Source organism: Balearica regulorum, chromosome 6 (assembly GCF_011004875.1).
Source record: "Balearica regulorum gibbericeps isolate bBalReg1 chromosome 6, bBalReg1.pri, whole genome shotgun sequence".
In the NCBI taxonomy this organism is placed as follows: Eukaryota; Metazoa; Chordata; class Aves; order Gruiformes; family Gruidae; genus Balearica; species Balearica regulorum.
This window is the reverse complement of record NC_046189.1, coordinates 9,639,225-9,654,078: the sequence shown is the minus strand read 5'-3', so window position 1 is coordinate 9,654,078 and position 14,854 is coordinate 9,639,225. Positions and strand designations below refer to the sequence as shown.

The following is a 14,854-nucleotide window of genomic DNA, read 5'->3' as shown; positions in this document are numbered from 1 at the left end:
CCTCCTGGCACTATCGCAGTGCTGTTCACTCTTGCAGACCGTGGTGACACTGAGGACCTGAAGTCTTCCCTCTGAGAGGTGCTGTCTATGGCGGGGGCCCATCCTGCAAAAAAACACATAAGCTTATGCCTAGGCTACTGATTTTTTTTTTTTCAGATATAATTTTTTTTTTGCATTCTTTTAAAGGAGCAAGTATAACTGCGAAAAATATTTTTTTATTTCAGATGTGATGCCGGCTATACTGGACAACACTGTGAAAAAAAGGACTACAGCGTTTTATACGTGGTTCCAGGTCCAGTACGATTTCAGTATGTCTTAATAGCAGCTGTGATTGGAACCATCCAGATTGCTATCATCTGTGTTGTAGTCCTCTGTATTACAAGGTCAGTATCTCTGGTACTTTGCAATAGAAAAAGAAAAGACTTTTGTTTTTCCTACTTTGTGCGCTGATTATACAGATTTCTGCAGTGACACTACTGATAACAACTGCTGTTTAATTCACCCACAAACAGAAGATAGTGTCTGGTCCAGCCAGCCAGTGCTGCTTCATTATTATGACTGAATTTTTACTTCCATCTTAATCAAACTTAGGTAGCAACAGTGCCTACAGCAAATGAAGTTTCCTATTTTGTATTCAGATGCTTGGACAAATATTGTTCATATAAATAAGGGGAATATAAATACAGCAGCTGGATCAACACTTAATAAAACTAATCATATCTCCATCTGGCTTCCTCAAGGGCCCATTCCCTTAGTCCTAATCAGGCAAAGCATGCAAACTTTTAAGCCTGTTTGCAACCCCATTGATTAAATGATTTCATTAGGCTTGTATAGATGTTCAAAGGTACCGCACATGTTTAAGGTCTTCACTAGATGGTGACACACCAAGCCATATACGATTTTTTTTTTTTCTTTAATGAGGAAAGGGTGGTTTGAATGGAAATGACAGCCCCTCAGAACAAGAGGGGTTAATGCAATCCTTCCCCTCCTACACGTGCTGTTCTATTTCCCTACTGAACTGTGTTACTCTCTCTGGGAGGGCTTGGGGTAAATTCTGAACTTCAGGCATCTTCAGGCTTCTCTCAGAAATCACGAGGTTAAATTCACTCAGCTAGCAACACTGATAAATCACTCCTTTAGAAATACATTTCTTTTAAAAAGACAAAAAGATAAAAGCCAGGTATCATACCTCTGCAGAAAATAAAACCTCAAATATATCTCAGTCCCTATGTTGCACTACCTGATTGGAAGACAAGTGTAGTATTTGTTTGAGAAAAGACCAAAAAAAAAAAAAAAGTCCTAAGTCCTTCTCTGGCCTAACAGCATAAACCAAAACCATCTGGTGAAACTTAGCTACCTTTTTGGCCAGGCTCAGTCCATCAACTCAATGGTAAATGCCAGATGAGGCAATAGAGTATATTGTGGTGATATTCACGGAAGTAATTCAAAGAACCAAAGGTGTAATGTGTAGTAAGAAAAAGAAGATGGTGTAGTAACTGATAATGGAACAAATGCTCTGTATCATTTTGTCGAGTGACTCTAGTTTTGTCACCTTGACGCAGTAACGCAGAGTACTTTATATTGAAGAATGAAGACAGCGTGCTCCGAGTGATGTGGTACTGTAATGCAAATTACCCATCACGCTGGTTTCATACATAGATGGTACCTTTTCCCGCACACTTTGTAACCACGTTAATATGATCTTTTGACTTTTTCTGTAATGTATGTAATTACTGCAGAGCATCCTCCATCCCAGCATAATGATTCAAGATCCATTTGCAAAAGTGTACTCTTAAGTGGTCTAAGAGAAATCCACATGACAAGAGAGCCTTGTGGCAGCATATGCATAAGTAATTGAGGTTTTGAAGTCATCTGCTTTGGAGAACCTGACTATACTGGTTTGAACTCTACACCCTGAACCCTTGAAAGCACTAAAGCCACCCTACCAGGTTCCTAGGAGAAGGAAGGGCAACTTTACTCAGAGGCCGCTGCGGCCAAATTATTTGCTGCTCATTTCAGTGCACCTTCACCTAATTAATTTATCAAATGAGTGGTGCACTGTGTCCAAACCCTGCATTCGGGCTTCATAAGACTACCATTGTAAATCTTTTAGCTGTCATTACTGTTGTTCCTCTTAAAATCATACCTGTACAGTGGTGCAAATCTATGGGATGTCTTCCATTGCTGGAAGGCTCTGAGCACTTCCCAGGCACTTTCAGGGCCATTGTTGCACAGCCACTTTAATCTGGATAAATGAGCTGTGCTGCTGACGGGGGTGGGCTGCCCTTCCCCTGGCCCCTGGGCACTTGGTCCTGCCAGCGCTCTTGTGCCACCATGAGCATTTGTGTAGCCACACAATGAACCCGGTCGGGGACAGGTTCAGCTGAAAACTCAACCAACAAAACTGATGATTAGTTTTTAAGCAGCTTGATTCCTTGATGAGGTTGGCCACCTGGCTAGTCACGGCTAGTGCCAGCGATGGGAATAAGCAGCTAGGGTGGAAGAGAAGGGGACCAGAGGCCAAGAGGTGTGAGGGGAAGGAGGTGCAGCAGCAAGGCACAGTCCCTATGCCCAAGGACTTTTAGCTCAGGGGTAAGGCAAAAGAGAAGCAATGATAAAAGTGAAGGAGGATGGTAAATAATATAGGTATGGCCTAGTGTCATAATGATTCTCAGCAGTTTTCTTTACAGCTTTGCATTTTTAGTGCTTCCCTAATGTTTAGTCACAGCAGCTTATTTATGTGGAGAAATAACTTGATTAAAAATGAATGCATAATGTGTTTTACCTGCTATGAATCACATTGTGAGTAACTCAAGCTTGCGAGGAAGCTTCAATGGAGGGAGGGCAGGCAGCCTGTGCTCCAGTACCTAGTTTACATTGATATAACTGCTGTGTTCATAAATGAATGAATCCCACACACAGAGCACTACAAAGAACTTTTGATTAAAGAGTTATGGACCAAGAAAAAGCTGTCATTCAATTTTAGCAAATGATTAAGTCTAAAAAACTGGTTAAATGCCAACGCCCCTCCTAGGAAATTCAGATGCACTTCAGACACAGCCTACCTGTAAATGCAATAGCATTGCATTTTAGCAGTTATAGCGTCAGTACTTGGCCCTGGAGCCTTTCCAGGCTTCCATCAATTGGTAGCGTACTGTATTATGTAATTAAAACATGGGCATTTTTGGTTAAGAGATGCTTTTTCATCCTCTTATTTGTAGTAATCTCTAAGTTTGAATTGATTTCTCTCAACCTTGGACTAAGTGACTGTATAGATACTGTCAGTGTTGGTTTTGGGAAAGCACCTGTGAGATGCACACCTCCTTGCTTCCAGCTGGAGCAGTCAGTATCCACCATTCTCTGGGAATGCACGTCTGCATCCTCTGGGATTGCTGACCATCCTGGGCATCCCCCAGCCACCTGGTACCTCCACGTTTCTTACAAAACCAGTCCGGTTGTGCCCACTGTGGTTCCCTAACTCCGCTTTGCTTGGCTGAGCACTGGGGCAAAGCAGGGCTGTGCTTCTTCTGCAAATCCTCATCCTCTGGGACTCGGGAGGAACCCCTGGTAGCTCAGTCGGTGCTGCCTCCCGTGGAGCGCTGCGAGGTCCTGCTGTGCGGTCTCCGGCTGAATGGGCAGGAGAGGCCGCCTGGGGACAGTCGGGGCTGGGAGGCTGGCAGCGTGCACATGACACGCGGCTCAGTGAATCAGCCCTGTGTTTGCTAACAGCGGCTCCCTGACTCACTCAGAAAGTTTGATCGCCTTTTTAGGAACACGCAGTGAATTATGAGTTTGTCATGAAATCGCAAACCAGCTAAAGTCTGCATTAGTTTCATAATGAAAGCTTTGCCGTGACCTCTGAGAGCGCTGGAGGTGCAGGCTTATTTTTCCTGGAGTAATGATAGCAGCCTACTTTACTGCTTCTAAGAAAGGAACGAGGCAAAATATAGCGCACAGCCATACAGTTTCTCATGAGGGGGTGGTCCTGTTGGCTTAAAAGTGAGGCAAGTCAGGACAATCTGACCCATATTTTGTTAGACACTTATATAATTGTATTTCAGCATTTTGAAATGCTTCAAAAGTCCTTATGCTCTTGTTTAGCCTGTCAGCTGACGTCACAGAACTATAGCATCACTCCCATTCAAAAGGACAATAAATGGCCTTTTTCATTTTAAGGGATTAGTAACAATTTATTTCACTCTATTTTGCTGTTAGTGATTTGACACAGCACTGAGAGGGTGGGCTCTGTCCGGTGCATGACCCGTAGAGTTTCACAAGGTGCTGCTGAAAGCCTTTCTGTCACAGGAAAACAAGTTTTTGCCCAATACAAAGGGAATTTTTTCCTGTGTCGGTATGGTCTGGAGTATCGTGGGGCTTTCTGTCATGCCACTCCAAGAGAGTGTTTCAGACTTTCTTATGTAGCTGCCCACACGGAGGGCAGAATGAAGCGCACCCGGGCTAAAAATTTGTGCTGAGCTTCAGCTGAAGAAAGAGGACAAACGCGTGGCCGAATTAGGAATAGCTTGTTCCTCCTCCTGTGCAAAATGTTGACTAGATCACCCTGGGTAAAGGACCATTTTTATTGCTGGTTGTTTTTCTGTGCTCACCATTTTCCTACTGGTACCACAAATGCTAAAAATCATGAGCATTTTTAGTGGGTGTTGGTCACCCTGCTGTGGTTCTGCTTGCCCAACAGTTTCTGCTGTAACCCCCTTGGCTTTCAGCTGCTTAGAACCTCCTGTGGCCTCCACCTGGGGCTAAACTTCTCCATGCTTTCTGTCTAAGGGTGCCTTTCCATGAGAGGAAGCCAGAAACACGCTATTACCTTTCCATTAGGGGGAAACGCTTCGTAGCATCCCCATAGCTGACACTGCTGCAGGTAAAAGCTTGAAACGTGCCCTTGCTGAGGAGCACTGTGAGGTCCTGAGGCAGAAGAGATTTGCTTTCGCAGCCATCCAAAGGAAAATAAGATTTTGGTCTTTCCAGTGTGATTACTTTCCACACTAAGTCGAGCAGCCGTGTGAGGAGCGTAGTGCGGTGCAGGCACCCGTAAGTAAAGTAGCTGCTCGCTAATGAGCTGAGCATGGAGCATTTCCATGGAGACTAATAGGGACTGCGGACGCTTAGCTTCTCAGAAAGGCAGCCCCCGCATCCACTTTGTAAATACTTCACAGACCTGGGACGTCGAACAGGTGAGCATGAGACTGTCTTAAATCTTCCACCTGCGCCTCGCTGAAAATAAATCCGGTGTTTAAAGATGGGAGATGTGGTGCAGTTGGGGCTGTTGCGATGCAGCAGAGTCACCACTGCTCACCAGTAAGGAGCAGGAGTCTTAAAATTTCCCTTTTTGTATTTTTGTATTTTTGTTTACAGTATGTTTTGTGGGGTTTGTGGGGTTTTTTGCGGTACTGTTGGCATTAGCCAGCCCATTTCATTTCATTGAAGAGGAGACGCGCCAAGGGCCAGAGGATGCCTCGCTCGCCCTCGCGTCCCCTGCCACCCATGCCACCTCTCGAGCAGACGCGTTGTTAAGAGCCGTGTATTCTCACAACTCTCTTTTCCAGGAAATGTCCCAGGAGCAACAGAATCCACAGACAGAAGCAAAACACAGGGCACTACAGTTCAGACAACACAACAAGAGCATCGACAAGGTTAATTTAAAGAGCGCATGTTTCCACAATGGCAAAACTAACTGCAGAGAGCTTGGACTACAAAATACAGTATTATAGACAAAAGATTAAGACAAGATCTACACATGTTGCCTTGCATTTGTGGTAATCTACACCAATGAGAACATGTACTACAGCTATATTTGATTATGTATGGATATATTTGAAATAGTATACATTGTCTTGATGTTTTTCTGTAATGTAAATAAACTATTTATATCACACAATATAGTTTTTTCTTTTTCATGTATTTGTTATATATAATAAATACTCAGTGATGAGAAAAAAATTGCCTTTCTTAAATTTGCTGTATCTCATAGCTGTGTAGAGTCTTGGGATATTGTATGTGGACACTAACAAATCTCTTCTTTTTTTTTTCTTTTTCCAGTTCTAGTGGCAATTTTGAGTCTACTGAACTCAGTAGTAGGGTTTTGAGTTGGTCCAAGATCAGCGACAATTATGGATGTGGGAAAGGTGAAGAATAATTTAACCTACATTGAGGAGGGATAAAATATTTCAGATCCGGAGTCAACTACATTTCATCAGCTGCCTTCTCCCATACCATCTATCTTTACTCTCCCATAGCTTAGGAAGTCTTTGCCTTCTAAATTAAATTCTAACCGAAGGGGAAATGGAAATTCTCGGTAACCATGATGAGAGTGTTGGGGGTGATGTTTCGATTTGGGAGGGAATTAGGTGTCTGTCAAGGTGAACCCTACAAGAACGGTTTTCAGAATCTCCAACTCTGGTCACTGGAGTGGGTGAAAATTGCTTCTTACTGTTGATTGAAAATTATTAGGTTAAAAAAGTTAATAACATAATAACAGCTGAAATGCCAGCACCATTTGTACCTCGTGAACACGCTGATATAATTTATTTTTTCAAAGAGAAGGTGAAAACCACTCAGAAAATACCTTATGAATAACTTTATGGGTGACCCTACTCCATTAAATGTAATGAACTCAAATGTTGGCTATAGCTCAGGAAAATAAGGGCATGTGTTTTGTCACATCCACATGATGGACAAGATGCAAAGTTATTTCCATGGTAGCTGAAACTCTCCAAAACACATTCTTTCAAGAAGCTAATATTACTGTAGTTGTTTGTGCTATGAATTTTGAAGACGACAGAGTGAGACTGAAGGGCAGAGTGTGGTAACTTCACTCCTGCTGGCCGACATCAACTCCACTAATTGACTAGTGGAGTACTAGTCACACTAAGTAACATAACCGTACTAAGAAACCTCTTGTAACAGTATTCCTTGTGCCGCTCCTTTCCAAAGAGACTCTGCCTAGGCAGAAAGTACCCGTGACAAGAGTTAGGAGTATTTCTCACTGTCATCACCACATAAGAAATTGCATTTGGGGCAGCATCAGATCTGGGCTTACCTGGGATGGTGGCCCATGAGTGTGTTTCCATTTCCTGCTTCAGCATCGGTCTGATCACTCACAACAGTCACCACCACCCCACCGGTGACAGTCCACCCAATCTGGCTTTCAGACACGGGTGAAGCAATACTTCTACTCTAACATGGCTTTTGGTCTCCTCCCCCACCCCTCCCAGCCTGCTTTAAAGTGAATCCATTGCATGATGTTCACACGCTCTCAGTTTTTGTCTTGTTCTGGGTTTCTTGGCTTTTTAAAGGTAATAAAAGGCGATTGGCAAGAGATGCTTCCAGGCACCTGGTCTGTGCTGATTGATGGGAGTGGGAGTGCGGTGCTTTTGCAGGCAGCGGGGCAGACGATGGCACGTGGTGGCCCTGCAGGGACCATCTGCTTCCCGGAGCCGTGGGCTGGGGCGAGGTGGGGGGGGCTCCCTGCTCCTCAGCCCTTGCCCCCCGCTCGCCGATCGTCAAGGCTTCTTTGCCGATTAGAAGAGTGTGGTGCAGAGTAGGAGTGCGCAGCAGAGAGGCAGCGAGCAGGCATGATCCTGGACTACAGGGACGTTTCTGTGCTCAAACCCACTGTAAAATACTCTCTGTCCCAGTCCTTGCTGGTTTTGTCTCCCACACACAGGGTCAGCAGGGGTGGTACGACATGGAGGGCAACCCAGGCACAGGAGCGCTGGGCTGTACAGGTTTGGTGGCACAAGATCCTTTCTGGGGAGACTTTGCAAGCTCTGTTAATTAAACTGACACCTAAGCGGCATTATAATGCTCCATCAGTGAAACCCGACGTGGCAATGGCAGCGAGCACCTCCGAGGAACACTTCAGCGTGGGGTTGAGGATTAGGTTGGATGTGGCAAACGTAGCTCTACCCTGCAGCCCCTCGCCAGGCCCATGCTTTGTACTTTCTGAGTGAGGTGCTGGAGTCTAACGAGCGTCAAACGCACAGATTTTTGAGCCGAATCCAAATGTCAGTCCCCCCACTGGGACTATCAGATCTGGATTGTTTATTTCAGTCACTTACATTAGATAGATACAAAAATCAAATGTTAACACATACACACCACCATGTAGCTATAGCAATAAACCTAATTAAAAAAAGACAAGGCTTGGCCAGGCCTAAAATAGCATAGCATCGCCTAGAAGTGAAAATAGGAGTCTGACACACTAGTCCTAAACTTCCCAAAGTTATTTGCCTTGCTTTTACCATGCTACACCACACGTAATCCCTAAACAGCCTGTGTTTGCAAGGTGTTATTAGCCGCATCCCCAGCTGCAGTGCCTGTCACGAAGCCTTCACACCTCCGAAAATAAGGCCAGTTTTTAAGTACCTGCTGCAGACAGGAGGGCAGAGAGGGGAAAGTGATGTTGGTTTTAATGCACAGAGGGCAGGCCCACCGAACGTTAGACCTCTCGGGGCCTTTCAAACTTAACCTTCAACATGCTGGTATGGGCACACAGTCTGAAATAATAGTGTCCTGGGGTGGTACATACAGGAATGGAGATTGCTACAGAAAGCATTTGCAGAACTTGTACCAAATGCAGCAGCAAATTTGGACATGTGGATTTGGGGTTGCTTTTTCCTTTTCTGAAGGGACTGGAAAGTGCATTTGTTAGAGCCGCGCGCTGGCCGGAACTTGAGATGTGACAATCTTTGTGCAGTTTAACTTCACAAAAAGAAGGGAGGTGGGCTGGGCGAAGCCTCGGCAGTGAGGGTAGTGCCATGCACAGGGGCAGAGCCCAGCTCCTCCACCCGGACTCACGCGGAGGGCTGCTGATGTGCGGCTGTTCCTTCGCTTCTCAGGGCTCCCTTACAGCAACAAGAGTGAGGCCCCCTGCAATGCCAGTGGGTGTGGGCTTGGTCCTTATGCGGGGGGAGGGTGACACCTCTTTCATAGGCTGTTTTGTCATGGCACTGTGGCATCTGTAAATAACCTCAAATAGCAGCACACACTTACTTTATAAACCACACAAGAGAAGACCTAGATGTACAAAGCCACTGACAAGACCAGTAATAGCACACTCAGGGCAATTGCTTAGAGGCAATGCACGCCACCAACGTTCCAACAGCCTGTTGTCACTTGCCAGCCTGGCTATTACTTTACTGAGGCCAAACCACTTGGTAAAAATAGGTAAAAATAGGATTGCTGACACACCTGTTCCTCAGGGCTTTTCTTCTCAGCCTGTAACGTTTTTGGAGCAAGAAGCCGTGTGCTTATTTTGTATGATGTGATGCATTTAACACAACAGCATCCTGACCTCAGTCCTCAAAATAAAGCCAGGGTCACCATGGGCACGCGCTGAGTGCTGGTGAGCAGAGCTCACCCACCCTCCCCAGTCTGGGATGTTCAGATGATGTTCAAGCCCTTGGTGCCTCTGGATGCAGGTGGCGGAGCCCAGCCCATAGAGAAGGTGCCCATGTAGGTACCATACAGCCTGACTGCAGCGGGTGGGTGACACACGACTCCTCTTGCCTTGTCCCACCCTGAATGCTGCACTACAGGACAGGCACAACTTCCACACCTCTCCAGCATGATGCTTTTCCTTAAAATCAAGTCTGATCACATGTTCATTATCATTCCCTTTCATCCAATGATAGTAAGACATAATTTACAGAAAGTTATCATTACAAAAATACTATAATTAATAAAGGGGGGGGCTGGACATCCTATTCTAGCTGCTGGCCCCCTTAGCTTGCCTGCCTTGCATGCTGAGCAGCCATGATATTACCTCAAACAAAAAGACATCGGGGTGGTTTTTCTTTGCTGCTATAGCCAGCGGGGTCTCAGCGCCCCGGCAGCACTAGCTCAGCTCAGCTTTGCAGAAGTCTCCTGGGTGCCCGGGCAGAGGCCCACGTGCTGAAGGCAGGGATGTGGTGTGTGTACGGCCCCTGCCAGGTTAACCGAAGGGGTGGGGGGACGTGGGCAGAAGGTGGGTGCCGTCTATCGCTGCCTCCTATTTTCCAGAAGCAGCTCTCGAAAAGCCTCATCTTCAAAGAGCTCTCTAAAGCTTCTTTGAAAACAAAATGATTAAAGGCTATCTTCCCTCTCATCCAACATCAGACACATCTCGTGCCGCATCCTTGCTTTCACCCCTTATTATGTATGCAGCTTTTTCTGCAGCTCCCGGTTTTGCATTGGGATGGAAGTTACAACCCCGAATTAGAAGCGAAGTTCATTACCGCACATCAAAGTAGGCACCATGCCTCGGCCAGGACTGCCCTTTCTTTTATTTATAGGTACGAGGCCAGGCTGGGGACGGGGCTGAGGGGTTGGTTGCAAGGTGTTTGCAGACGTCAGATCCTGCATGAATGCCCAGGTCTGGTGGTGCTGGTGGCTGGTTTTCCCTCCAGACTAATCAGTAACTGGACTTAAAGGTAGATGGAGATACACTGGCCATTACCATTAGGTCTTTAGAGCCATTCTATTAATGGTAATAATATTTTATCTATAGTTCTGGTCTGGATGGGCCATAACCCAGCTAACTGAGCCTGTTAAATTGCGCTCTGTTTGACATGAGCCAAAAGTCTCATGTGCCCTGCCAGTGCCACCAAAGCAGCCTCTGCCAGCACGGCAGGCAGGAGGGGCTTTGCCTTCAAAATGCTTTTCATATTAGGTGGGCTTAATTTATTTTAGTTTCAGTTTAATTAACAGTTTTGTCACAGCAGGAGGGCTGTTGAAAACAAAGATGCATTAAAAAAAAAAAACCCCACAGGATTTTTGTCAACTTTTCCTTTTTTTTGCCATATTGAATGCGAGCCACAAAGCAGTAAAATATTCCGCAGTCTCACACAGCAGCCGCCAAGCTGCATAATAAAAAAGCATGTGAGGAATCTGTTCTATAATGCTAACTAGGTGGCATCAGCCACAGCTTTGTAAATAAAACGTGAGGCCCGTTTTGCTCAGCTTAGGAAGAGCAGACCCCCCACCCCCCCAGTACCAGCCTTTTTCCTGTTGCTTTCAGGTCCCCCTCCCATTTGAGTTTCCCTTAACTGTTAATCCTGGGTGGCTGCAGCCCAGCAGGGCTGCACGGGGCGAGGCGGGATGAGGGTGGTGGGAGTGGGGTTTCATCCCACCAGTGACCAAACCCCATGCTCGCAGACGTGACCCTGGCTACTGCCATCCTCCAGCTCGCTTTTCAGGGGTCACAGCACCTTCACCAGTCACCACCCCAGCATGAAATAAAAACGATTGGAAGGTGAAAAATGTTAAGAAAATGTAGTAACACCTCATAAACTTGCCATGAAAGACGCTTTAAAAGGGGCTTGCTTTACATCGGGTCACTCAGAAATGAAGTGCAATTATTCAGGATAAAATCTGGCTTCTAAATGCAACTGCACGCGACAGACCATCACCCCTGACCGGGAAGAGGGGCAGCAGCGGGTTTTACGGTGAGGAGCTTTCAGCAGAACAGGGATGAGCTGAGAGGTGAGGAAGAGCCATTTAATGTGAGCTGAATTAGCGGCTATAGATAGTGCTTCCTGCATGTTTTACATTTTCAAATAAAAAGGATCTTCTTGTTTAATGGTTAATAAAAATGATTAGTGCTCCCAGGGCACAGATCCTGACAGATGCAGACCGTGCTGGAGGGACCAGCTACAAGACACAAGAGAAGATGAAACCGATTTTTTTTTTTTTTTTTTTTCCTGTGGAGTACATCTCTACCAGCATTTGCAAGTTAATTTGTCATATAATTATATGTTGCTTCTGTCACAGAAGCAAAGCACATGTGATGGGCCAGCGGCCTGCCACTGCCACTGGCAGTCTGCGACAGCCCAGCAAACACTTCTGCAGTGTAGAAAAGCCAACAGCTAAGAGGAGGTGTGTCTGTGTGTATACATAAATATACATGTATATATGTGTATATACATACACATGTGCACATATATACATACACTCATAGACACACACATATATACTTATACACACACACATATAATTTTATAGATGTGTGTATTTATACATACGTATATATATTTGTGGCACAGATCCTGTACAGGAGAGCAAGCTGATTGCCTTGGAGCATGTGATGCTTTAAAGCCATCCAGGCTAACAGGCCAGAAAAAGCTTTGCCCTGCCCGGCTCCCCATTGCAGCACTAGACTAACAACTTCCTAACAAAAAAAAATCAAACCTGCCATGCCAGCCTCTTGGCAGCTCTACAACCTCACTCTGAAAGCTGGGTTGACTTCCCCCCCCCCCCCCCTTCTCATTATTTTTTTATTTTCATGGCATGCCATGTAGAGGATTATGGTCAGTAATAGTTTTCTAAGAAATAAAGTCTATGAAAGTAATTGTTAGAAACAAGCAGCAATAGCAAATGCTTGCTGAGTGGTTGCCATAGTGCAGGAGCAAAATTTGAGATTTAATATCATTACTAATGATATTTACTTGGCCTGCAGGAGGGAGTGAGACTTGTGCTCCCTAAATGTCATTTGACTGCTAATATGTCAGCGAGCGCACCCAGCTCGGCCCCAGGAAGGGACCTGGCATGACCTGGGGCACCACTGCCCGCAGAAAGGCGGCGCTGCTGCCGGTGTCCCCCTCCACAGGTCGCCCCAAGGAGCCCACATTTGGCAGCAGTATGAGCCCCACACATATAGCCACAGTGCTCCTGCTCAGCTCATCCCTGGCACCCACAGGGCATTGCTGCCCCAGCCTCCTATTTACTGATCTTTTTTGGCTTACACAGACTGTGAGTTCAGGCTTCCTCTCCTGCTGGGCTTCTCCATGGGAGGGGGAGACATACTGCGTTACTGTAAAGTGAGCCATTTAGTTTATTAAACGCTGTTAAGGGTGCCCTGAGGTCTCTGCACATGTGGGACCATCAAGGCGGAATCGTTATTATTATGGTTCTTATTAGTCATAGTCATTTTCCCAGCGATACATCTCATGTCCAGATGTCTTCCCATCTATCTCTTAAATTTTGCGATGCCAATGCAAAACTGTTACAAAGATGGACTAGTCCAAGTCCTGCTTCACATGACACAGGAGCACAACACTCGTGCAAAAATAAATATGTATTTTTTTAAAATTAAAAGACAAATGAAAGAAAGGGTCATAGTTGGCTAAAAAATGAATTGTGCAGTGCATAAAAGAGACAGCAGATTAGAGAAGATAACGTTTTAGTTTAAGTGTTCCATCATTATTAATTCATTTGCTGCTCTTTATGATAATACCAATCATTTGGAATTCATTTGGTGTTTATGTGGATGTCATCTCGACTCCTGTAGAAATTCCAAAGTAATTCAGCATTAATGTGCTATTAAAAATTGTTACCAGCCACTACCTTCATTACTTCACCAGCACAGACTAATCTTTCTTCCCTCATTCTCTACATTCAAATTTCAGTGTTTATTTTGCTTTTATCTTTATTAGGGTTTTAAAAATGTAATGCTTCTATTTAAAAATTCTCCTTATGCTACATGAATGTTGTCTTTTTCTGACAGCATCAAAACTATGCAAATAAAGGAGGGGGTTAATGGTGATTTTTCATTTTGTTACTGGCATTTGACTGAAAAACAGCCAAAGAGGTTTCAGCTTATCATTTACAACAGTGAAGTTACCGAGCTGGTATTTATGCTCACAGCAGATGACACCAAACCAAATCTGTATGAAATACCATCTGTACCATGTGGAGTTCTTTCTTTTGGGGCACCGTAGATGCCTCCGAGTCGGGCATGGACGGGATGCGGCTGTCCCGGCCCTCCCAGGGGCGCAGGGTACCCAGGGGGTACCGCAGGGCCTGAAAGGGCCAAGCTGCCACCAACGACCCTTTTCTGGACTCACCTCATCTGCGGAGCATCATTCTCCTTCCAACGGGGGGGAATGCTGGGATGGCAGCTGCAGTAATGGATATTCTGGGTCCAAGCCCTGGCAGTAAGAGGAAAAAAGGCTGCACTTGCACGTAACATTAAAAATAAAGCCCTGGGAGATTAAATGCAAAAAACTCTGCATTAAAAGAGCATTAATTAGTTTTTATAGTCAAGGACTCGAACATTAGAAAATGCCAGATTGCTGGGAGTCTGAAAAAAAAAACCACCAAAAAACAAACAAAAAAACCCACAAAAAAAAGAAAATACAAAGGCTGGGTTCCATTTCTAGCTGTGCCTGTCTTGTTGTGCAGCCCCCTAATTACGTGATCACATACGATTTTTCCCCTAGACACCTGCTTCTTTTGGACCACACAACAATGGCATACAGGGGCAGAGCGAAGTTTGGGCTTGGCAGCTATCAGCCTGGCATCTGCAACTGGAGTGCTTGACCATGCGACCAAATGACACTCTTTTAATGCTGCTTCTTAGCAAATATCGCTTGTTTGAAATTGCAGCCCACCACAGACCCATGTGTATGTGAGCAAAGATACAGGGATTGGGTGTTATTCAGTGCTCTGTAGCCCAAAGTGGAGAATACCACATAAAGCTCCCTGTCAATCACTTTAAAGACACTTTTCATGGAAAGGAGGGATGAAGTTCCCCCTAGGTGAACGATGAAGCAAAGTCCATCAGCAGGGTCAGGTCTGCACTCACAGGGACAAGGGAAACGGTGTGGGCTGGTCACAGTGGGACTGACACTAAACACCCCCGGCCCATGGTGGGGAAGGAGCCAGCACCCTCCTGGCTCATGGCCATGGAGGAGAGAGATGCCACCACCATTCTCTGGCACCACCAGGTCCTGGCCAGAGCTGCGCATCCTCCACCACTCACACTGATTGCAGAGCACAGCTCTACATGGAGAATAAAGCCCGTCACAGAGGAAATTTCCACTTAATCAAAATCCTGCAAAGAATATGAATGCTTACA

At 45.5% G+C, this 14,854-nt stretch overlaps 1 protein-coding gene across 1 annotated transcript in view; it reads left to right on the top strand.

The window, feature by feature from the left end:
- Positions 1-7,365, top strand: part of TMEFF2 (transmembrane protein with EGF like and two follistatin like domains 2) — a 130,473-nt gene extending 123,108 nt beyond the window's left edge. The window contains exons 9-11 of the mRNA XM_075756208.1: positions 225-383; positions 5,565-5,651; positions 6,058-7,365. Coding sequence (XP_075612323.1) covers positions 225-383; positions 5,565-5,651; positions 6,058-6,154 — 343 coding nt within the window. The 3' untranslated portion in view covers positions 6,155-7,365. The remainder of the gene's footprint in view (positions 1-224; positions 384-5,564; positions 5,652-6,057) is intronic.
- The last annotated feature ends 7,489 nt before the right edge of the window (positions 7,366-14,854 follow it).